Genomic DNA, 24,796 nt, shown 5'->3' with positions numbered 1-24,796 from the left:
TTCTGCATAGAAATGTCCTTTTAGGATGTTTTTATGTGCATATGAAAAAGAAAGTCTTTGTATAGTTCTATGGGGAACGAAGGCATGTTCTTTAGACAAAGGAATTTTGGTTTGGTCTGTCTTCTATGTGGGGGAGAAGTCAGTCTAAGGAAGCTCGTGAATTCAATCGTGGAACACGTGATGGCCATCTCTTTGACCATCAGTCTTGATTACTTGCCCCAAATTTGACAGTCTCCTTCCTGAATTGGAACTATCAATAAGTGTTCTTTTGTCTCAAGGTTGTAAGCTGTTCTGTGAAAAAGTTGGTTAGTTTGCTTGCTTCAGACTAGTGGTGCCAGAATCTAATTTATGACATTGTCCTGTTTCCTTGGGGCCTCTCTGAATTCCAGCTCCTCAGGTTTCAATGTTCTGATGCATCTTAAATTTGTCCGATTCAGTCTCTGATATTCTACAACATGGTAGTAGATAATTATCTGGATGTGAGCGTGCGCACTTTTATGTGTGTGTTCATGTTGTACGTATAAAAGCATGCTGTAGTTAGTGGTCAGCGTGGGCTTTTGTATTGTTTTGAGTTGCTGGTAAAAATATAAAATAAATATGATGGTGCTCTGGACTAGAGCCATTATAAAGTATAATAGCTCTCCTGGTAGAAAAGTGTTGTGGTGGTTTAATGGAAGGCAGAGGGCTTGTCATAAACAGGTGTGTTGTGTGTTCACTAAGCAGCTGCTGTAATGGCATGGCCATTATGATAATGGCCCAGGATGGATGTCATAGATCTGGGTTGTCCCATCCCATGTGTTTGTCTTATGAGAGGGCAGGTGTGGGCCATTACTGGATTGTATTGCAGGACGTTGCTGTAGGTCTAGTCGCACAGAACCAGGGCCACACACAGCATTCAGTGAAATAGAAATAACAAAGTGTTCTATTTTGCAGGTTTTTCTGAAACAGCCCACAAAAAGAGACCATCTGATCAAGTAAAGCTGACCAAAATGTAATTTATTCATGCAATGGATAATTTATATCAGTTTATATTTCCAAACATTCATTATTCCATTAACATTAATAATCCAGTATTTTGTTTGCACAAGGAGTCTGACAACAGTCAGTGCTCCACACAGAAATCTGATCTCATCATCATCCAGTCTGTCTGGAATGACATAAAACAGAACAAACTCAGACAAACTAAATCCAGATGAACTGTGGCAACGTCTCCAAGATGCTTCAAGAAACCTACCTGCAAAGCTACAATACTGTTTAAAATTTTAGATTTACGCACAAAAAAAAAAAAAAACTTCTACTAACAAAATTAAATCAGCATTTGGTATGACCATCCTTTGCGTTAAAGCAGCTTTTGCCCTAGGTTTTGCCCGTAGTTTTTCAGGTAGCTTTGCAGGTATGTCTCTTGAAGCATCTTGTTGTTGTTTAAACTGATGAACTGATATTTCCTACTGACACACTCAAAAAGATAGAAATAACTGACTTAAAAATCATTTTTAGCTGGTGAAAATACTAGTGTTTTAATAATTTTGGCCACCACTGTGTGTATATATATATATATATATATATATATATATATATATATATATATATATATATATATATATTCATAATAATTGTTAATGTTAATTATGAATATATATATATATATATATATATATATATATATATATATATATATATATATATCATAATAATTGTTAATGTTAATTATGAATAAAGTTTTCATATTTTTTTCCTACATTTTTTTCCACAATAGCCTAAAATCGTATGTGTAAAGCATCTTATTTAAGCATAAATGGCTGTGATGTAAATTACATAATGCTAATGCAATACATTACATTTATTTCTTTAACTATTTAAATGAAACAACACAGTAGAGAAGTTAAATTAAAAAAATAAAAAACAGGAGAAAACGTAAATAATCAGCCCCTATTTGGCCTAAGTTTCTGATAAGCACTTTGCTATTTATGTGTGTGCATATTTAAGCATTAATGAGGCTCATTACTAATGCGTTCTTGTGTCTCATATCATTAAGAAGCAGGGCATTGTGGGTAAACAGCTGTTATTGTCATTCAGAGTGCATATGTGGGGCAGAACAGGGTGAAAGGCTCCGCTGGTGGTTAGCGCTGTAATGCCGTGTCAAGTTCAGCAGCTCCGTCTGCATACCGGAGAGGAAGAGTCCGCCTGTGTGACCCCTGGAGAGAAATAGTGTTGAAGAACAGAAACAGAGAGAGAGAGAGAGACACACACACAGAGAAAGGGACTTTAATGAGTCCTTGTAATGGGTGTCCCGGTAAACAGGCTGTGGCTACTGTTATCTCCAGGCTAATGATGTCTGCTGCGCTATTCAATTAGGACAGGAACAAGGTCACTAACAGCTCAGGCCTTAAAGAGTTTAATGCCACCCTCGCCACTAGACTTCCACTCCATTAGTCTGTTTTGAGTCCAATAAAAACTTCAGCTGTGAGAACACAGACCACAGCTGCATGCTACTTTCAGCTCTATTTGCATGCATTCTACTTAAAGTTCAAATGCTTTGTGTCTACTGACCATCTGCTTGTTGTAATTCCTATATTTGGCAGCATCTCTATGAACGAGAGATGTAATGTTCTTTGCTTTAATAAACAAACAGGTTTGATGTTTTGAGTTTAGTGTCTGTTATTCACATCCCATTCATTGTTGGTTTGAAATAGCTCCTGTCACGCTGATTTTGATGTTTTCATGTGGAGGAACTACCATTCATTTATCAAATTTGTTTCATTTGTAGTTACAGGCGAATATTTAGCAAGAAAATGTGCTCTGTTTTAGGCTTAATATCTGTGAATTTCCCTCACATTTGGGAAATAGTTATTTTTTGCTCTACATAGTTCTTACACACAACACATGAAGCAAATACAAATGATGTATGCAGTTTCTGGCCTTTAGCAATTAAAATGCCCTCAAGCTTTTCAGAGCTTTATATTTTATTTAACAGATACATTTTGCAGCATTGCTCGAAAAAAAATAATAATAACAACGCACTACCATTCAGAATTTAGGGTCAAGTCGTATTAGAAATTAGGGTCAAGTCGTATTAGAAGGTGGGGAAGTCGTGGCCTAATGGTTAGAGAGTCGGACTCGTAATCCAAAGGTTATGGGTTCGAGTCTCGGCCCGGCAGGGATTGTAGGTGGGGGGAGTGAATGTCTAGCGCTCTCTCCACCCTCAATAACACGACTGAGGTGCCCTTGAGCAAGGCACCGAACCCCCAACTGCTCCCCGGGTGCCGCAGCATAAATGGCTGCCCACTGCTCCGGGTGTGTGTTCACGGTGTGTATGTGTTCACTGCTGTGTGTGTGCACTTTGGATGGGTTAAATGCAGAGCACGGCAGGATGTCACTTCACTTCACTTAGAATGATTTCTGAAGGATCATGTGACACTGAAGACTGGAGTAATGATGCTTAAAATTCAGCTCTACCATCACAGGAATAAATTACATTTTATTTATTTATTTATGTATGTATGTATTTTATTTTATTTATTTGTTTGTTTGTAATTGAATTTCACATAATTACTCATTTGACTCTATTTCTTATCAAATAAATGCAGCCCTGTTGATCATAAGATCATACCATCCCTAAACTTTTGCACAATGCTGTTTGTCACTTTTGTACAGAGATGGTGGCAGAAATTGTTTTAGGCCAACAGCAGTTTCCCAGGAGGCGCTGCTCACTGACACACAACTGTCCTTGCCTAACCTCCCATTTGCATTCATCGACTCACATGCTTTCTCTCTCTTTGTCCGTCTCTTTCTGTAGGAGCTGGTGGGAAGTAACCCTCCGCAGAGGAACTGGAAGGGAATAGCGATTGCACTGCTTGTTATTCTGGTCATCTGCTCTCTGATCGTCACCTCTGTCATTCTGCTGACTCCAGGTATGCAGCCTGGGAGCAAAGGGCCCGGGGCCATGAGCCTCTAGACCACACTACACACACACACACACACACATACACACACACACTCATACTTATGATGCTGTTAACATGTGCAATTCTATTACAGACGCAACCTCTCGTGTCACCACATCCTGCCAGAACACCTTGAATGTTTTCCAAAACATCTTGGCTTGTACTTAGAATTTCAATTAGTTCAACAATTTTTTGCATATATGACACAACCGCGCAAACAACATGAACTCTTACAAGGGTTCTGGGCACATCCAGTGTGGCCAAACAACACAAATGTGAAGTGTAATAACAGGCTTCATACTGCAACTAAATTGGTTGTAAATGCGCCAAAAAATAAATGTCCCAAAGTAATTTAAAATGCAGTCTCTTTTGGCCACAGGCAGGAAAAACTGTTACAAAAACATGTTATTGTTGTTACTTGGCTTATGCGGTCCAATTGTTAGACTGTATCAACTTTTTTGGGGAGGCATGTTGGAACCCCAAACAAGCATTATTGATACAAAACTGAATATTTACGTGACACAAATACAGTCAGGATCATTAAAGTGACCAGAAATAGATTGGAACCAATTTATAACCAAAAACCACACTCAGTCTAGTGTACACTATCATTTAAAAGGTTTTAGGTTGGTTAGATGTTATAATGGTTTTCTAAACATCTCCGAGGCTGCATTTATTTGTTCAAAAACAGAAATAATATAGCAATTTAATTTAAATTTAAATTAAATATATTTTAAAATGTAATTTATTCCTGTGATAGCAAAACTCGATTTTGCACAAGCCATTACTGCAGTCTTCAGTGTCACATGATCCTTCAGAAACCATGCAGTTGGTCAAGAAACATGTTGTATTAGTATCTAAGAATAATAGATATTAAGAAAAGTGTTAGTACAATTCCAGTCAGACTCAGAGTTTGTGTCTTTGCTACAGTGTAATTTCACAGTTAAGTACTGATTAATATAAGTAAAAGGCATTAAGTTACTTGTAATTATGCATAATTTACTGTTTATTATAATAGTACATTCATGTAACTATAAAGTGTTACAAAAATTGCTTATTTATTCTTCTTCCAAAGACAAAAATCAGCTTTAGAATAGTTAAGTTCCAGTGTTGTTCTACCAAAAAGAAGCAGCCAATCTGTGTACAGAACAGGATTAAGCTCTCACTAGACGAGGAACTACCATATTTAACAGCACTGTGTACGTGGCCAGTGAAGCCTGTTACTGGGCAATATAAATCTCTGCGTTCCCTTGCTCTCTCAAAGCCATTAAAATCTCTCAACCGTGCTTTAATTAGTGTGCTGTGAATGCTGGTTTGCCTACATTAAGCTAGAAGGTTCAGTCTTTGAGAAACTAATTGAGAAGTTTTGTCTGTTCCCACACATTTACATTTTTCGCTAATAATTAGCTCAGTGTAAAGGCACAGATTGAGATGTGACACCCGGTGTAATTTGTTTTCTGTCTGTGAGCGTGTGTGTGTTGTCACATCCTCTTCTGTCCGTTTGGACACCTTGTCTGGCTGCAGTCCTTTACTTCATGTCTGTGCTTTATCTAAACTGGAGCAGGGGATGGTTCAGGCAGTCAGGCTAATAGAGGAAGAGATAATGAGCACAGGCCGTAGAGACCGAGCAGGTGGCATCTATAGCTTGACTCCTGACAGTTCTCCAAAACTGTGGGACGGGACATAGGACAGCGTCTCAAAGATCTCTGCAGACTGCTGCATGTCTGTAAAGCAGGTCACTTACATAAGTGCACCTGATTTATCCAGGAAAGGCACATTGCAAATAATCCTGTTCTTGAGGTCACCACGAAACACCATTCGCAACACATGCTTCAGAGGTTTTCATTTTCATTTTGTGTGTTTGTGTCCTTAAATTAATGGGCACAATAAATAACACAGAAAACTAGAAACCTGTATTAAGATATGGTCAGTTATAATAAAACGGACACATTCAATTGATCAATACAGTAAAGATGTTCATAACGTTACAAATAGATTTCTATTTCAGATAAAGTGGTTCATCAAAATTTATGTTCATCAAAAATGCAGCAAAACCATTTGACCAATGATGGTAATAATAATAGTAATCTTAAGCAGAAAATCAGTGTATTCAAATGATTTCTGGAGGATCATGCTGCTGAAAATTCATCTTTGCATAACAGGAATAAATTACATTTGAAAATATTTCACAAATAGAAAATCATTGTTTTACTCTAATCATTTTGATGACCAAATAATACATATGTTTTGGTGGACAAAGAAACATTAAAACAATCCTACAGATCACAAACCTTTGAACATTAGTAGGTGAATAGATAGATTCAGCTGCTAATGTGTAAATGTATAGACTTTTCTTCATAGGCATGTATTGTTGCTTTGAAAAAAAAAACCGTATTCTTTGTTAAAGTCAACAACAACAGAAAAAAATAAAACTAGTAATGACTAGTAAACTTTTTTTTTTTAAGTTTTCTGGTCAGAAATCTCAAATATCTGATTTAGGTAAACTTGTCAAGTACGATATATATATATTTTTTTCAGGGTACATTTTCATTTGCTGTCTGCTATTTTTATTTATTTATATTTGATTTATTTGATTCATTTATTATGCATTTATGATATTTATTTGTGGTAAAATCCTCTTATAAATTTAAAGAATCTCTTTTTCTAATAATAATTTCAACTTTAAAAATATTGCCTATCCCGCGACTCCCAGGAGGTCATAGTAAAAGAGCCCCTGTCAGCTCACCATCCTCCCCGCTGCCCCGCTGATGAACAGTTCAGCGTTATCCACACTGCCAGATACAAAATGCTCATGACACCCTACCACACTCCATCATTGATGTTACTCTGGATTTCCTCTAGCCCGAGTGTTTTTTCTCAATCTCCGTTGTTGTCTTGCTGTGACACGTCCTCTCTTTCATGTAACGGATAGGTTGATATGATGGGGCTCGATCAGAGCTTTGACTGGAAAACCGGGTCAGGTCTTCTTTTATCCCAGCTTTATTATTATGTTTTTAGAGGAAACATATCTCACTGAAGACTGACGCTTGACTGACACAATGACAGCTAATTGAACATGCCAGAGGAGCTCATTTCTCTGAGGGTTTGTGATGAAAACTCCTTTTTCTCCGATTTCACAAGTCTCTCAGGAACCGTTGCACATGGCGGCACCATAGCGGGGGGTCTGTCAGATAACCTTCCCACAGTTATTTCTGCTTCTCTGTCCTGTTGTTAGAGAAATTGCACTTTCCTTATGCATAGAGATCAGCCAAATCACCTCTTACTCTCCAGGAAATTTTTCAATGCGACTGCCAGAGGATTTTTTTCCCTGAAAAAAAAGAAAAAGTTATTTTAAACGCCTTTTAAATATTTTGCTGATGTCTAAGCTGACAGCAGTGAATTGGGTCAGTTACACCAGCCTCTCTCATGAATACTAACAATGTCAGAGTACATAGACAATCCTGTGTGTACATCTTTCAAGGCACAAGATTCAATGAAAACATCATCAGTGCATCAAAAATACAGATGGTCTTTAATCATATTCCTCCCTCAGCATTCACGTCGCATTTTCACATTGGCAAATGATGAAAATAACGTTCTCTTCTTCTGCTCCACATCAACGAAGCGCCATGTATTAAGAAAAATTAATGAATCATGCACTGAAATGGAAGGTCTTCATTTCCTTTTAATCGTTTCATTAACTTTGGGCCGAAGGGCTGACAAGTAGGATCCACATGTCTGTCAAACAAAGAGCAGTGCATATGAAATCAGCACCGTCTTACAGATAACACTGTGATCTTCTTAACTAACAAAAGTTCCTTTCATTCAGCCATTCTGACTCTTTGAAGTGGAGAACATCTCCCATTTTCTGCTGCTTATGAAAGCTCTTGCTGTTCTTTAATTAATGACTGTGATTTTCCTCATTTTATGTGTTCAGTTACTTGGTCCTTATTTTCACCATTTTCTTTGCAGTGGATTTCTGAGAAGCGTTCTTCACCACTCTAATATTATGCAAAGACATTCATACATGAATTTTACTATTAACAACTCCTTACACGGAAACCTAACAACATATCGTCATGCAGGATATGTTGCTTAATAGCATATTATACACATCAAGCTGTTATGTGACACAAAAATATGCAGCATACAATACAGATTTAGGTAATATCTGTTTTGATTGTGGGAGAAAAAAAAACTCATTTGATCAGACTGCAAGAAAGTAGTTTTTTTATTTTTTATTATTATTATAAAGAATGCTCACCAAGACTGCAAAGTTTTATTTTGACTGTAATAGTGTGAAATATTATTCTTACTGACCCCAAACTTTTGAACAGTAGAGTGTATTGTAAACAGTAGAATATTCAGTATTCAGTATAGAATAGAACAGTAGAATAATAGAATATTCATCCAGCTGCAATGGTCTGCAGCTCAGCTTTAATACTGTAAACAGAGTGCACTGTAAACACACACACACACACATATACACATATATAATCACTATCACTTACAAAATTTTGTTAATAAAAAATCACTAATAAATCTGAATGAATGACCAGACTTTTTTTTAAATATACTGTGCATGATCATTCTGCTGTTTAAAGTGCAATATACCCAGTCATCAGTCTGCATACCTATTTGCACTATATCCATACTTTATAGCAAGTGTGGTTCATGTGATTGCCTTCAAAATAATAGTGTGGCAAAAACATAGAGTGCCAGAAATGCTGGAATGGTGAACTCTTCCTGGCAGATGCGAGTGTGCAACCATGCAGAATTCTTAGGCTGCTATTACCCAAAACCCATTACAGAAAAGGGGGGAGTTTCCGGTAAAATGCAGAGCCAAAACTGCTACAACATGTGCACAATTGTTTTTGTAATTCTCCGAAGATCTTCTTCATTCACTTGCTGGAGTGCTTGACTGTTTTTTACTGTAATAATAAAGGCCTATTACTGAGGTTTATGCTCTAAATGGCTGCTGATGGAAATGCACTTCGTAAATGGCCGTTTACAGTGATGAATATTCATCTAGATGCAATGGTGGGCAGCTCAGCTTTAATAGTGCAAAGTCCAGGCATGCTGCAGACTCTGTCTATAGCAGGCAGCCAGGCAGAGAAGCTTCCAGCTGGGCTCATTTCTCCTCTGTGCACCATGCAAGAAAATCAGCCTTCAGCTGTCAGCTCTAACATAGACACAGCAGCGGGGCATAAGACTTGGATACGCGTCCAAGACATTTCTTTTGTTGTCATTCTTTGAAATTCACTTGACTGAACTCATCGGCAAGGATTATTATATCTTGTTTGCCTAATAGCTGAATGTTTATGTAATGTGTCGGTTTACTAGCTGAGTTCTTTTTCTGCTCACATTTAAGCTAGTATCAGCCTCAGGAGGCATTCCCACAGACCGCTCATGGGCCGCCCAGTGCATATTGCAAAAAAAAAAAAAAACGGTGGCTGACATCACAAGCTTCTATCAGATTGCCTGGATTTTATGCAGTGTCTGATGCAGTTTTTATCAGCCCACCAGGAAACAAACAACAAAAAAAGTTCTTTACAAATTCTGCTACAGTGAGATATATATATATATATATATATATATATATATATATATATATATATATATATATATTTTTTTTTTTTTTTTTATTTATTTATTTATTCCATTTTAAGAAATAAGACTGTGTAGTACCAATAGGAGATTCCAGGGAGAGAAAACTGTAGCAGGACATGACACAGGCTGGATTCAAGAGGTTCTCGCACCCTGTAGGAGTCATAAAGAATACAATATAGGAAAGGAAAAATCTTTAAAAAAAATCATGCTGAGACTTTGAAATACTCTTTGTAATCCTGCTGATTTCATATGGTTTTGAAAAACTTTTACACAATTTACTATGATAGCTAATATCATATATCAGATATCATAAACTATTAACTCATTAATATCAGTGTGTTTTTACACATGACAGTTTACTGCCTTGTCTGTATATTATTATTGATTATATGAATAATAATTAATTTATTAATTGAAATTCTTATATTGATTTATGCCAAATGACACAGAGTTGTCAATAATTTGTTTATTTTAATTAGGCTTTTTTTTAATCGCCAGTTGTATCACCCTGACATTTTGCAGTATATCTTGGATTTGACAGTAGAGGTATATTTAATTAATTGTATATTTGTATAGATTTGTATGTATTTTTGGATAGTACTGAAATATCCAAAGTTTATGGCTTCGTTAAGTCTATAAGGTAACCATTGCCATGAAAAATCTGGACACATCAAGATTTTTTACATTGTGATTTCCAGATCTTAAAAAGCCATGTGAATTTTTAAATTATGCTCAATCTTAAAATAATTAGGGTCACACTTTATTTTAAGGTCCAGTTCTCGCTAGTAACAAACCACAAACTACGAGTTTTGCGACAATAAACTCCTAATATGTTGCTTATGAATAGTTACTAAGGTAGTTGTTAAGTTTAGGTAAGTCGGGGAAGTCGTGGCCTAATGGTTAGAGAGTCGGACTCGTAATCCAAAGGTTGCGGGTTTGAGTCTCGGGCCGGCAGGGATTGTAGGTGGGGGGAGTGAATGTCCAGCGCTCTCTCCACCCTCAATACCACGACTGAGGTGCCCTTGAGCAAGGCACCGAACCCCCAACTGCTCCCCGGGCGCCACAGCCCACTGCTCCGGGTGTGTGTTCACGGTGTGTGTGTGTGTTCACTGCTGTGTGTGTGCACGTTGGATGGGTTAAATGCAGAGTACGAGTATATGTCACCATACTTGGCAGTATGTCACTTCACTTCACTATAGTTAGTATAGTTAGTATGATAATTGTATTAGGTAGGATTAGGGATGTAGAATATGGTCATGCAGAATATGTGCTTTATAAGTACTAAAACACAGCCAATATGTTAAAAATATGAGTGCTAATATGCAACTAGTTAATAGTGAGAACTGGTCCCTATACTGAAGTGTTACCATGAACAATACACTGAAATTCATCTGTAGTATTATTGGTCGTGTGGAACCCTGTTAGTAACAAATAAATGAGATATCCTTGGGCAAATAAATGAGATATCCCCGTGTATTCTGCTCTTAGTTACAGTATGTCCAAACGCACATTTATCCGCCTCTATATATCATACAGAAAAAATATACTGCGGTTGGTCATTTAACATCAGCCAGACAGCCCTTTCCTGTCTAAGTGGGCAGCTGTTTGCCAAAATAAGCTGTAGAATGGACCATACCATAGTCCGCTAGGCAATGTAAGACTACATACTTTTTTAGTTTGTCTCAAATAGTATATTTCTGATGGGTTCTGATGTTTGGTCTTCTGCACTCTTCCCATTTAGGATGTACAAAACTGCTCGTTCTGACAGCAAAGTGAAACAAATCAGTTATTGCCTTTTCTGCATCTTCCAATGCATATGAAATGAGTTCAAGTTCAAGTTTATTTGTATAGCGCTTTTTACGATACAAATCTTTGCAAAGCAGCTCTACAGGAAAGAGCTGCTTTGTTTCTCTAAGTTTCCACAATATATGTATATATTGCAGAACCTTAATATATTTAACTTATGGCAAAATTAGGTAATTCTGTATGTTGTCTGAGCGTTGGCATCCTCTGAGGTCCTCTGAGGGGTTGGTATTATCTTTTCTCAGGTGTTCAGTCATCTCAGATCATTTAAGGGTTGGATCCAGACTGAAGTTTCTGTAATTCCTAGTTACCACGGGATGTTAATAATAGACATAATTAGCGTAGCTGCTGTTCCATCTAAGCAAAAATGATTTGTTCAACCCAAGCTAAAGAATAATAATAATGTACATTTGATCAGATATAACTGCAGTACAAGATTATAAGATGCATTATGTGAATGCTTGGCTGAAGAGATGTGTCTTTAGTCTAGATTTAAACAGATAGAGTGTGTCTGAACCCCGAATGTTATCAGGAAGGCTATTCCAGAGTTTGGGAGCCAAATGTGAAAAAGCTCTACCTCCTTTAGTGGACTTTGCTATCCTAGGTACTACCAAAAGTCCAGAGTTTTGTGACCTTATGGAGCGGGTTGGATTGTAGTGTGGTAGAAGACGAGTTAGGTACGCAGGAGCTAAACCATTTAGGGCCTTATAGGCAATAATAATATTTTGTAAATGATACGGAACTGAATAGGTAGCCAGTGCGGAGACTGTAAAATTGGGGTAATATGATCACATTTTCTTGACCTGGTAAGAACTCTAGCCGCTGCAATTTGGACTATCTGTAGCTTGTTTATTGAAGATGCAGGACAACTACCTAGCAGTGCATTACAATAGTCCAGTCTTGAGGTCATGAATGCATGAACTAGCTTTTCTGCATCAGAAACTGGTAGCATGTTTCGAAGCTTGGCAATGTTTCTAAGATGGAAGAATGCTGTTTTTGTAACATGGGAAATATGATTTTCAAAGGACAAGTTGCTGTCTAATATAACACCCAGATTTTTGACTTTAGAGGACGTAACAATACATCCGTCTAGTTACAAATTGTAATCCAAGAGATTCTGTGTACTGTTTTTTGGTCCAATAAGTAATATCTCTGTCTTATCTGAATGTAATAGGAGGAAATTATTGGTCATCCAATCTTTTACATATTTTACACAATCTATTAGCTTAGATAGTTAAGAAGTTTCATCTGGTCTTGTTGCGATATACACTCACCTAATGGATTATTAGGAACACCATACTAATACTGTGTTTGACCCCCTTTCGCCTTCAGAACTGCTTTAATTCTACGTGGCATTGATTCAACAAGGTGCTGAAAGCATTCTTTAGAAATGTTGGCCCATATTGATAGGATAGCATCTTGCAGTTGATGGAGATTTGTGGGATGCACATCCAGGGCACAAAGCTCCCGTTCCACCACATCCCAAAGATGCTCTATTGGGTTGAGATCTGGTGACTGTGGGGGCCATTTTAGTACAGTGAACTCATTGTCATGTTCAAGAAACCAATTTGAAATGATTCGAGCTTTGTGACATGGTGCATTATCCTGCTGGAAGTAGCCATCAGAGGATGGGTACATGGTGGTCATAAAGGGTTGGACATGGTCAGAAACAATGCTCAGGTAGGCCGTGGCATTTAAACGATGCCCAATTGGCACTAAGGGGCCTAAAGTGTGCAAAGAAAACATCCCCCACACCATTACACCACCACCACCAGCCTGCACAGTGGTAACAAGGCATGATGGATCCATGTTCTCATTCTGTTTATGCCAAATTTTGACTCTACCATCTGAATGTCTCAACAGAAATCGAGACTCATCAGACCAGGCAACATTTTTCCAGTCTTCAACCGTTCAATTTTGGCGAGCTCGTGCAAATTGTAGCCTCTTTTTCCTATTTGTAGTGGAGATGAGTGGTACCAGGTGGGGTCTTCTGCTGTTGTAGCCCATCCGCCTCAAGGTTGTGCGTGTTGTAACGAGTGGTTATTTCAGTAAAAGTTGCTCTTCTATCAGCTTGAATCAGTCGGCCCATTCTCCTCTGACCTCTAGCGTCAACAAGGCATTTTCGCCCACAGGACTGCCGCATACTGGATGTTTTTCCCTTTTCACGCCATTCTTTGTAAACCCTAGAAATGGTTGTGCGTGAAAATCCCAGTAACTGAGCAGATTGTGAAATACTCAGACCGGCCCGTCTGGCACCAACAACCATGCCACGCTCAAAATTGCTTAAATCACCTTTCTTTCACATTCTGACATTCAGTTTGGAGTTCAGGAGATTGTCTTGACCAGGACCACACCCCTAAATGCATTGAAGCAACTGCCATGTGATTGGTTGATTAGATAATTGCATTAATGAGAAACTGAACAGGTGTTCTTAATAATCCTTTAGGTGAGTGTATAGTTGAGTATCATCAGCATAACAATGAAAACTAATCCTGTATTTTCTAATAATATTGCCAAGGGGCAACATGTATATTGAAAATAACAGAGGACCTAGGACAGATCCTTGTGGTACTCCATACTTTACTGGTGATAAATGTGATGACTCCCCATTTAAATGAACAAAGTGGTAGCGATCGGACAGGCAGGATCTAAACCATCTTAAAGCTTGCCCTTGAATACCAGTATAGTTTTGTAATCGATCTATGAGTGTGTCATGGTCTATAGTGTCGAAGTTAGCACTAAGATCAAGTAATACTAGCAATGAGATGCAGCCTTGGTCTGAAGCAAGAAGCAAGTCATTTGTAATTTTAACAAGTGCAGTTTCTGTACTATGTTGAGGCCTGAATGTGACTAAAATTCTTCATAGAGATAATTTTTTTGCAAGTAGGAACACAATTGAGCAGACACAACTTTTTCTAAAATTTTTGACATAAACGGAAGATTTGAAATGGGTCTGTAATTTGCCAGTTCATTAGAATCTAGTTGTGGTTTCTTAATAAGAAGCTTAATAACCGCCAGCTTGAATGGTTTTGGGACGTGACCTAAAGATAACGATGAGTTAATAATATTGAGAAGCGGTTCTTCTGCTACAGGTAACAACTCTTTCAGTAGTTTAGTGGGCACAGGATCTAATAAACATGTGGTTGGTTTAGATGCACTGATAAATTTATTTAGCTCTTCCTGTCCTATAGTTGTAAAGCACTGCAGTTTTTCTTTGGGTGCGATGAATGAAGTGAAGTGATGAAATACTAGACGCAGTAGAATCTACATTTGATATTGTATTTCTGATGTTATCTATTTTATCAGTAAAGAAATTCATAAAGTCATAATCTATTAAACTGTGAGGGAATATTTAGATCGGGTGGCGTGTGTTTATTTGTTAATCTAGCCACTGTGTTAAATAAGAACCTTGGATTGTTTCATATACGAGAGTCATATACGAGACGAAAGCACTCTGTGATCATATCTGATGTGCAGAAATATGACTAAATAAATCAGTTTAGTGCTGGCATCAGCTGTAAATGCACAAAGCCTATTTTAATAATGAAACATTCAATTGGTCTAAAGCAGAGCCTGGAGGGACGCCTGATTATGTTTACTCCCATGTCCTACCTTTTTTTTTCCCCTCCTCTGCGGCACTGGAGAATTGCATCCAGCCTACGCGTGAACTCGCACACGTACACGAGTCAAAGTGACAGCCTAATATTAGTCGGAGCGAGATGAAGTGCGCGTGAGTTGATAGATTCTTCCCCGCTTTCTCTGTCAAACACACTGAATACATTCTGGTGTTCATTCTCAGCTTATGGGGCTGTCATTTAGTGCAAAGCTCTGCCGCCGTATTCCTTCTCAATGTGTGCGATTTAAAATGGTTTTCCACTACGCTGCATGTTCGGCCTCTCTAGGTGTTGATGTAGCAGTGAGTTGGTGCACTTGCGCCACGTGCTGAATGAATGAGTGGTGATGTCAAACAGAGGTTGCCTGATGGAGGCGATCTTTGGGCCCTGAGCGCAGCAGTACGGCTGAGATAATGAGCCCAGGCACTGCTGGAAGCTGGAACAGTCAGAACTTTCCAGCGCAGCGTTAAGAGAGCACTATGGTTTTCACACCAAGCCCAGGAGCTGCAGTTACCATTACCGAAGAGACTATCGCTTCTTTTAGAGGAAAAATCACCAGGCTGCCCTCTAAGGAAAGCCTGTCAGCCAATTCAGCCCAATGCAGATACAGTTTGCCTCCCGTGAACCTGAAAAGCTTAGAGTTTTTGACATGCACTGAGGAGAGGATGGAGGCATGAAGATTGTGAGTTGCACCAAATAAACTTGGAGGTCTTGGTGCTAAATGTAGTGATGGGCATTTTCCAAACACTTCTTTGAAATGAGGCTTTCTACCATCATAGCTGTTTCTAAATGTTTCTTACTCAACCCAGGCTCATTGAAGATATGTGCTTGCGGTGATGTTTCTTCATTCATATTATGATATTACCTTACTGCATGCTTCACAGCAGTTTCAACGTGAAATATTCAGTGAGTGGCGCAAAAACGCTCATTCAGTATGTGACCATTACCATGTTTTTATTACGTTGGTACAGGCATGTATTGCTGTGTTTTTATTACGTTGCTTGAGGCACGTTTTGGGGCGGTTCAGAATTCAAATATCTGGGGAGTGTCGCTAAAAGGCTAATGTTTGACTGTGTTGGAAATATTCTCTGTACCAAACCCAACCCTAAACATTACTGATAATGCAAAAAGGCATTCACTGATGCAACCATGCTATTTAAGCTTGCTTTTATGTGGGTTTGAGCTGTAGAACTGTAGTTTCATGGGATTTTTACCGGAGCATTTCACCTCACAAGTGCAATGCCGTATTGCTGTATTTCAGCTACCGAGCAAACCTACTGAATGAGATAACCCATACAAATTAAGCTGTGTATGTGACGCTGTTAATCAAAACTCTGGCCCCGTAAATCATACTTTGTGTGATAAGGAATTAAAGTTGTCAAGAGTTTTACTGCCTCAGCGATTCGTACGTAAAGGTAAGTTTTTTGCGTTTTGCAGATTCGCCACTAGGCGGCGCTGTCTGTGAACCCATGAACCACCATCTATAGTTGCATACAAATTCAAAAACTTGCTTTGCAACCATTCAAAAATTATGTCTATATAGTATGAATGAAATTCGGACATATGTAGAACATCTGACAAGTTGTCCTTGTAATGTGTCAGTTGTGTTGCTTCATTTCCATTCACAAATCCTCTCCTGTGGCGATTGTTTTTATTTTTCCTGTTTCTATTTTTCATCTGTTTTATGAATACTATGAATTTGGACATAGTACTCCGCTCACATAATACTATATAGTATGGACGTGAGCATATATCATGTATGAGTTTTTTTTTTTTTTTTCACATATCTTTGATCAATTTAATACATTTATAGACATTTTAATGACACGTTTGTATAAAAAAAAAAGCAGGAAGAGTTATGGTTAATATTCTCGTATTGGCCCAATTACCAAACTCTCCATAAAACAAACAAGTCCTACAGTTAAATAAACATATACAGACACTTCATATTTAGTAGTATTGGATTATTTGTAATTACATATAATAGATTAATGTAAAAAAAAAAACCTTTGGAGTTGGTTTGTGATTTGTTGATTGGTTTTTGATGCATGTTTGAGCTGAGTTTACCTTACATTTACACCAATCTCACCAGCAGGCATCATGAGTGTGTGGCATTTCTAGAGCTTCAAAAGAGTGAATCATTTTGTGAAGCAATTGGTTCAGTTAGTTCAAAGTTTCGAAAACTGTGTTTCTCCCATCACTAGCTAAAGCTGTTCTGTATTTCTCCCTATAGGTGAGGATGATAGCCTGGCCTTTAAGGGGAAAGTTACAGTGGAAGAAATCTACAAGAAAGACTTCAAAGTTCATGACCCGAATGCTAAGTGGATCAGCAGTAAGTGCTCTCATCAGCAGACATTTGATTTCCTCTATTGCGGTTCTTCCATTATCTGCCCAGTATCTGATACGATTGTAGAGATTATCTCAGCATTGAGTCACAAACGTATTATAATTCTCATTGTGCACATAATCAATTCAGAGAGGCAGTGAAATGTAAGCTTGTGCATTGCTAATTTCCTCTTCAAGGTAAAACGAAAGTATTGATTCCGTGTTTTTTTTATTTTTTGTTTATTCAAAATCACGAATTTCAAACATTTGAGAATCAAGATCTTCCCGAAATCTCCAAGACCAAAAATTAGCTGAACATATGTCTTGTCTGAATTGCATGTCACAGCTTTAGATGACAATCATAATATGTGGAATTTATTTTGAAGAAAGCATAAGCGTTTTTCAAACACCACATTAGAATAGGTCTGAAATACATATAGTGTTAAAATAAGACAAGAAATATTGTGACACTTTGTGCTTATGAAATTTGTGGCTTACTTTTGTGGGTTCGCGTTCTGTCACATTGCTCTGGGAGCAAGGGAATGAAGGAGCGAGGAGACGAGGAGTAAACTTCTGTGAAGGTTTTAATCAATACAAACGAAGGTACAAACTAGGGATGGCTGACGTGAAACTGACGTTTCGACACGGTGTCGAGATACCGAAGCGCAGATGTTTCGAAACACTACTCCGAAGCGTGATTCTAAACACCCATGTCACATGACTAAGGCGATTCGAGGCATCGGGGCGTGTCACAAGCGTTTCGAGATGTGGCATACCTGCCGATTCTGCATTTGATTGACAGGGTCGGGAACAAATCACACAATTACACATCTGTCTCAACCTAACGCCCACAAAGTATAAAAGTGGAGTTAAAGCATCTTCACTTCGTGTGTTTTTGTGAGATTATTTTTTCAAAGGCTGGAGAAATTCTATGTAAAAATAAGTAGGCTAAGTTCATCAACAGCAGAACAATTCATATTCTTAAATAAAAATCGTTATATGTAAAAAAAGTATTTTGTCTATTTTTCATTACCAAAATAACACATTCACAAAGAATTCATTCAGATGTCAGACCGATGTTTCAACACTTTACAAAACAGAACAATAAAACACACATTTCAATTGTTTATTATAATGTTGTGATGATGACTGCTTCACCCAGGATTTGTACCCAAGGAGACAGCATCCCAGTCGAGCACACTAACCACTCCCCCAAATCAGTTAGTGGATCGACTAACACAACATACGTTATAATTCATCAATCCGCTTAACTGTTTCTTTGTTGACGCTGTTTCAGAGCGATACTTGAAAATGACAACTAGGTGTCACCGTAGAGACGGGAGTCAAAATGTTTCGAAACCTCGACACATTTGCTTCAGTGTTTCACGAAGCCTCGCTCTGCCCACCACTAGTACAAACACACGGGAACTCTGGGATGACATTTAACGCCGAACACAGGACACTGGAAACACTGGGCTAATAAACACAGGATAACGAGGGACTAAAGGAGGGAACTAAGGATACACACCTGGAAACTAATAAAGAACTAATGAAACACAGCTGGGACTAATAGAACTGAATGGGGACAGGAGCAGGAAACACCAAATAAGGGCACAAGAGGGAGGGAAACACAAGACATGGGGAACCAGGACTGACATTGTGAGGGTTAAAAGTACACTTGTGTATATTTTCTAAAATTAGTTTTTATTGCAAAAATAATATATTTGAAAGAATATATACTTAATTCATTTAATTCACTACTGCATGTTAATTGCTATTAAATGAAAATGTATTATAGTTTAAATTTATATTAAATTCAGTTTGCTGAACATGAGTTGATTTGTCGACCCATTTAAGAAAGACTTGCTTACATCTTTATATGTCATTTCATAATTACTTTTAAAGAATCATTTTATTTGTTCTTTAATTTATGTTTAAAATGTACTGCCGATTGTACTGACAAGCATTTATGGTAAACTAATAATTTATTTAAATATATATTTATGTAATATATTTAAATGTATTTGTAATAACATTTGTAATGATGAAGTGGCAAAGTTGCATAAAAACTAAGTTGGCAAAGGCTATTTACACTAACTCCGCCCACCAATGTGGCGTAGATGGTAAGGTGTGTATATTTTGACCCGATTGACCCGAGTTCGAACCCACCTTTTCAAATCTCATATCGCATGAGAAAGGCATTTATAAAAAAAAAAAAAATGAAATGATCAAAAACTTGAAAATAAAGTATGGGGTAGGGTTAGGGTAGGTGTAGGGAGGGCTTTGTCCCAATAAGGTGGCATCCATTTAATAATTTGAATTAAAACTATAATTTACACTCAATACCTTATTATTGCGTACTGTTTTATAATGTACTACAATACTGAGGTGCAGATAATTGCCACTATTTGCAATAAGTAGTATATAAAGAGCAGAAACTCTTGCTATTTATAGTGTAAATAGGATCTATAGCTATTTACACTTAGTGTCTTTATTTCATTTAAAATGTTTAGTATGTTTGTATAACCTTAAATGCAATATCAAATGCTAGACTACAGTTAAAATTATAATCAAATACTTTTACTGTAGATTCTATACTTCTACTTTAAAGCATGAAAACTACTATTAAAACTTGTAATCCTTAATGTTATATATTTTATTTTATATTTGATTTAATTAAAATTGCAATATCTACCAGCAGATCTTTAAAATATACGTTTAAGGTTACAGAAAAACGGCTCAGAAAAGTTATGCAAAAGTGCAGATGACCTGCTTTGATATGATTCTTATGAAATAACCATTCAGACTTGTTTAAGTGGGTCTGAAGATTTCCAAATTGTTTTTGGGGCAACTCTACAATGCTGAATTAAGTCAGAATGAGGGTGATTAAATCTTTGTGGATATGTGTCTGGATTGGATTGTCTTTTACTCATGCAGACGGATGACTTGATGTGAACGGAGGGAGGCATTTATCAGCGGATAGATTAATCAAGCAGTCTGATTTGGTCTGAGTCTCCTCTAATCAGCTGCTTTAGGCTGTGCAGATATGGAAGCTCTCTTCATGCTCTAGTCTCAGCCACAAATGTTTCAGAGACAATTAAATGCAAATTGCACACAAAAATGGCAAAAACTCACTGAAGTTGTTTATTTATTTATGTCACTTAATTATTGCCTATTATTGTGGTATCATCAATTTCTGATTTACTTACCCTTAAAGTCAGCATGACTTTAATTTTCACATATAGCTGTTTCTAAATGCATGTTAATGATCATGCATATAGATTTATTTATTTATTTGTTTACCTAAAAAATAGTGATTTTTAATCAAATGTCTGGTGAAATGCTAAACTTCTTGCTTGTAAAGGGATAGTTCACCCCCTAAAATTAAAATTGTCGTCATTTGCTGTACCAAAACATGACTTTCTGTATTCTGTTTCCATGCAGTTGCAATGAACAGGGACTGAAGTTTTCCAGCTTCAAAAAAAGATACAAAAGCGCCATTAAAGTTTAAAGTGATCTATGCATTTTGTGTATATATTCCAAGTCTGATGTTATACAGTAGCTTTGTGTGAGAAACAGAGAAATGTACATTGTTACCCATTCAAAATCTTGCATTTGGGAAAGATGATGACACAATCAAACATATCTTTGGCTGCAGTATAATCATGACATGCAAGACAACCAAAACAGCAGTTATAGCTGACCTGCAAGTCAACAAAATCTATGTCACTCAGTTTTGTAGATGTTGTGACGCATTTAAAGCACAGTGATGATCATTTCGCTCATTACAATTTTGTTCATGTTCCTGCATTGCAGCTATATGGAGGCATCAGCAGACCCTCATCACTCTCACACAGGAACATTAACTCAGCGCTCACAGTCATTCATCTCATCTGGCTTTGATTCATAACATAACAAAGCGCAGTTCACCGCCTAGCAAGCGGGTGGAGTAATTTAGCTGGAAATTATGGCACAATGTCTCTGCTCTCGTATTGATTGATGCTCTGCCCATTTTTCACACCATCATTTTAGCTCGTTATCGTTCACGTCAGTCCTGCAAAGGTAAACAGATCTGTCAGAAAGTAATGAACTGAAAGGTGATGAGAAACCTCTGCTTCTCTGCTTCAATAATGAGTTTTACCATTTTAAATACTGTTCTTGCTCATTTCCATTGCCTTTTTGTGTTAAATGTCTGTTGTTTTTAGAATCACTGTGGGTAATGTGGTACTTTTTTAGTTTTAACATTTTATATCACTGTTGCTTTTTTACTTGTTTTTATTTAACTGGTAGTATTAAAAAATCTGTACAAAATAGTTCACATAAATTAAAAAGAACTATACTTTTACATTAATCTTTTTAAATGTTTATTTCTATGTATACTAATACATTACTTTAAACATTCAAGTTAAAAATGTATTAATATAAGGAACATTGTCGCTGCCAAAGGCCTCATGGGCAGCGCATCGACATGCGGCATGGTCGCCGCTTTAGTCGTCCTGAGCTCGAGTCACGGCTCGCGGACCTATCCCAATCCCACTTTGCTTCTTGTCCTTTCTACACTATCATATCAAGCCAAAAACGATAAAAGTAAATCTTTAATATAAATGTGAAGTGACATACTGCCAAATATGGTGACCCATACTCGGAATTCGTGCTCTGCATTTAACCCATCCAAAGAGCACACACAGCAGTGAACACACACACACCGTGAACACACACCCGGAGCAGTGGGCAGCCATTTATGCTGCAGCGCCCGGGGAGCAGTTGGGGGTTCGGTGCCTTGCTCAAGGGCACCTCAGTCGTGGTATTGAGGGTGGAGAGAGCGCTGGACATTCACTCCCCGCACCTACAATCCCTGCACCCTTTGGATTACAAGTCCGACTCTCTAACCATTAGGCCACGACTTCCCCGAAACAAGAAACATTAACCTTAGTTATTAGCATAATAAGCTAACAATGAAGAATAGCACCTTTTTCAAATTCATGACCAGTGATCGGTCCATCAGTCAACTTGTAATTGTAAGTTACTCAATGTTAATTTAAGGGGCAACTGGAATATTTTAGCTGAATATTTTATTTTAGCAATAACAGCAAGTGCCATTTTTTATTTTGATAAAAATACACAATAGTTAAATGAAGACACATATTATAAAGTGGGTGCAACAAATACAATTGAAAACCTCTCTCTGCAAAATGTGTCATGAAATAGTCACGTAGACAGCGTGTGACAGTGATGCAGTGTGGAAAAACTGCAGTCTTCCTATTAATAAATTAAGCTGTTCACGCTGCAAACTGTGTGACATCTACACAGGGGTTTAGTCATCGAATGCAGACTGTGTCGAGGGGACAAATACTTCAGAATAGCACTTCAAATTTGAAAAACACCTGCGGCACCTTTCTGGAAGAGAAAGAATCTCAGCCAGCCAACAGAGGGAAGAAAGAAGTAGCAGCCTAAAACGTTCCTCTATATAATAGATAAATATTTTAGTTCCTGCTGCAAAAATAACTATATACTTATGTAATAATAAATTATATATTTAAATATATTTAGCCAAATTTATGCTAAATATATGTTGTAAACAGTCTTAATGAAGCCTGTCTTTTTTTTTTCAAATTTCAAATAGAATTCTATTAAACTTTCAAATGACAAAATATACTGGAAAAATGTACTTAAAATGGGCAAGAAAATACATTTCCAATTTTGGAATTTCCATGTCGATTTTGGATATACTGATCATATATTTTTAACAATATACAAAAATGTTTTATTTTATTTTTTTTATCAAATGTCCAATGGGATTAAAAACTTTATGAAGAGAAACCTGAAAGTAGAAAATGGGGGATGTGGTACGGTTTGTCACCATTTTAATATGATTACGCGGCTCCCCCGTGACTCACCTGCGGTGAAATCATAAATGTATGTAAAGACTTTGGCCCTGCCACAGTCAGTTAGAGAAAGGAAAGAGCACTGCTCTGGCCATCATTGGTTGATTATTTGATCTTCGTTAAAGTGTCAGAAGCATTTAGCTGGGTAGATCCATAGAAAAACAGGGCCCACAGTTACTATTCGGAACATTAGCTGTTACTTGATTTCCAAGGACAGGCCAGAAATAGATTTTTTTAATACTGAGTTGGTGCAGAATATGTTTTCCCTTTTATTTTTTTTTCCCCCCAAATGAACTTTCCACAACTCATCAATCAAAGTCAGAACGTCACAGCTGATGCAGCTCATACTGAATTAATCTATAAATGAATCAATGATACAGGTAATTTATTTACACAGGCAAAGCCTTTCTCTCCCTCGGGCTTCTCCGTCCATCGACCACTTGCTTCAATCACAGAAATCTAGTGTTTTCAGAAGTGCTCTGGTAGTAAAACTCTGACAAAGGAAAACAAATAGAACACTTGGATTTCTTCATTGCCTTCAAGGAAACATAGACTATTATGAAGAAATGGGACCACATTCAATCCAGGAAATAAAAGCTCATGATGTCCCTCTGATAGGGTTAGTTCATTCAAAAATGGAAAATCTGGTACCATTTCCTCACGCTTATATTGTTCCAAACCTATCCGTTCATCTTCAGAATGTAAATTAAGGTATGTTTAATATTCTCTCCTAATTTATTGTCCATCCATTGAAAATGATCCAAGGAAGCTCAAACGTACATGCTTGGCATATTACAAAGCAAGCATCAAGTTTGAGCTTCCATTGACCATATTTGACATTCGCTATATATGTGCGTTGATCAATGTGAATAAAAGCCTAAATGAAATCTGTTCATCATATAAAGTGATCATTTCTCTGAAGAAGACTTGGACTAAAACTGATGTCTTTTTGAAACTATAATGCTTCCAAAGGATGGACAAAAATGGTGAAGAAATATTAAAACGAATATCTTTGTGTTCTGAAGTTGAACAGAAATCTTATGTGTTTGGAGCGACTCAAGGGTAAGTAAATGATGACAGAATTGTCAATTTTGTGTGAACTAACCCTTTAAGATCTGCCTTGAATCATCTTTGCCATCACGAATCATCTTTTGCCAAGCCATCTTGCAGTAAGCGGCTGTCATTCAGCGTTCTCATCCCACTGTTCTGTCCTCTACCTCCCTTTGGCTGTAATAGACTCTCTCATTTTGATTCTGTCTGCCTGCCCCCATTATGATTGTACTAAAGCAGCTATATAATTGCATAATTAGTGGAGCCCATTGATCTGCCTCTCTAGCTAGGAGTCTAAATCAAACAGATACATCATCGACATTACTCAACACTCGCAACGAGAAATTAAACTGAGCTAATGCCTGCTGTGGCCTAAACCATCTGGTTCCATTTTAATGGCCCACCCCTGTGTCCTTAGCCTAAGCAGTCGTGTGGAGCCTGACGTACGCTGAGTGTGTACAAATTGAATGTTGTTAAGCAAACAAGTGTGTGATTGGTGGAGTAAATGTCTTTTAACCTTGGTAGGAGTCATCGACTTGCCTCATATGATAATTTGTCGAAGTTA

General features: G+C 37.4%; 1 protein-coding gene across 1 annotated transcript in view; it reads left to right on the top strand.

Annotated features, from left to right (window-relative positions):
* Positions 1-24,796, top strand: part of LOC306863237 (A-type potassium channel modulatory protein DPP6-like) — a gene marked incomplete at both ends in the record, with an annotated part of 182,326 nt that overhangs the window by 77,126 nt on the left and 80,404 nt on the right. The window contains 2 exons of the mRNA XM_079406481.1: positions 3,797-3,911; positions 17,205-17,303. Coding sequence (XP_079262607.1) covers positions 3,797-3,911; positions 17,205-17,303 — 214 coding nt within the window. The remainder of the gene's footprint in view (positions 1-3,796; positions 3,912-17,204; positions 17,304-24,796) is intronic.

The sequence above is a fragment of the Barbus barbus genome, assembly GCF_936440315.1.
Source record: "Barbus barbus genome assembly, chromosome: 44".
Classification (NCBI taxonomy): domain Eukaryota; kingdom Metazoa; phylum Chordata; class Actinopteri; order Cypriniformes; family Cyprinidae; genus Barbus; species Barbus barbus.
Note: the sequence above shows the minus strand (reverse complement) of the source record. Positions and strands in the feature narration are given on the sequence as shown.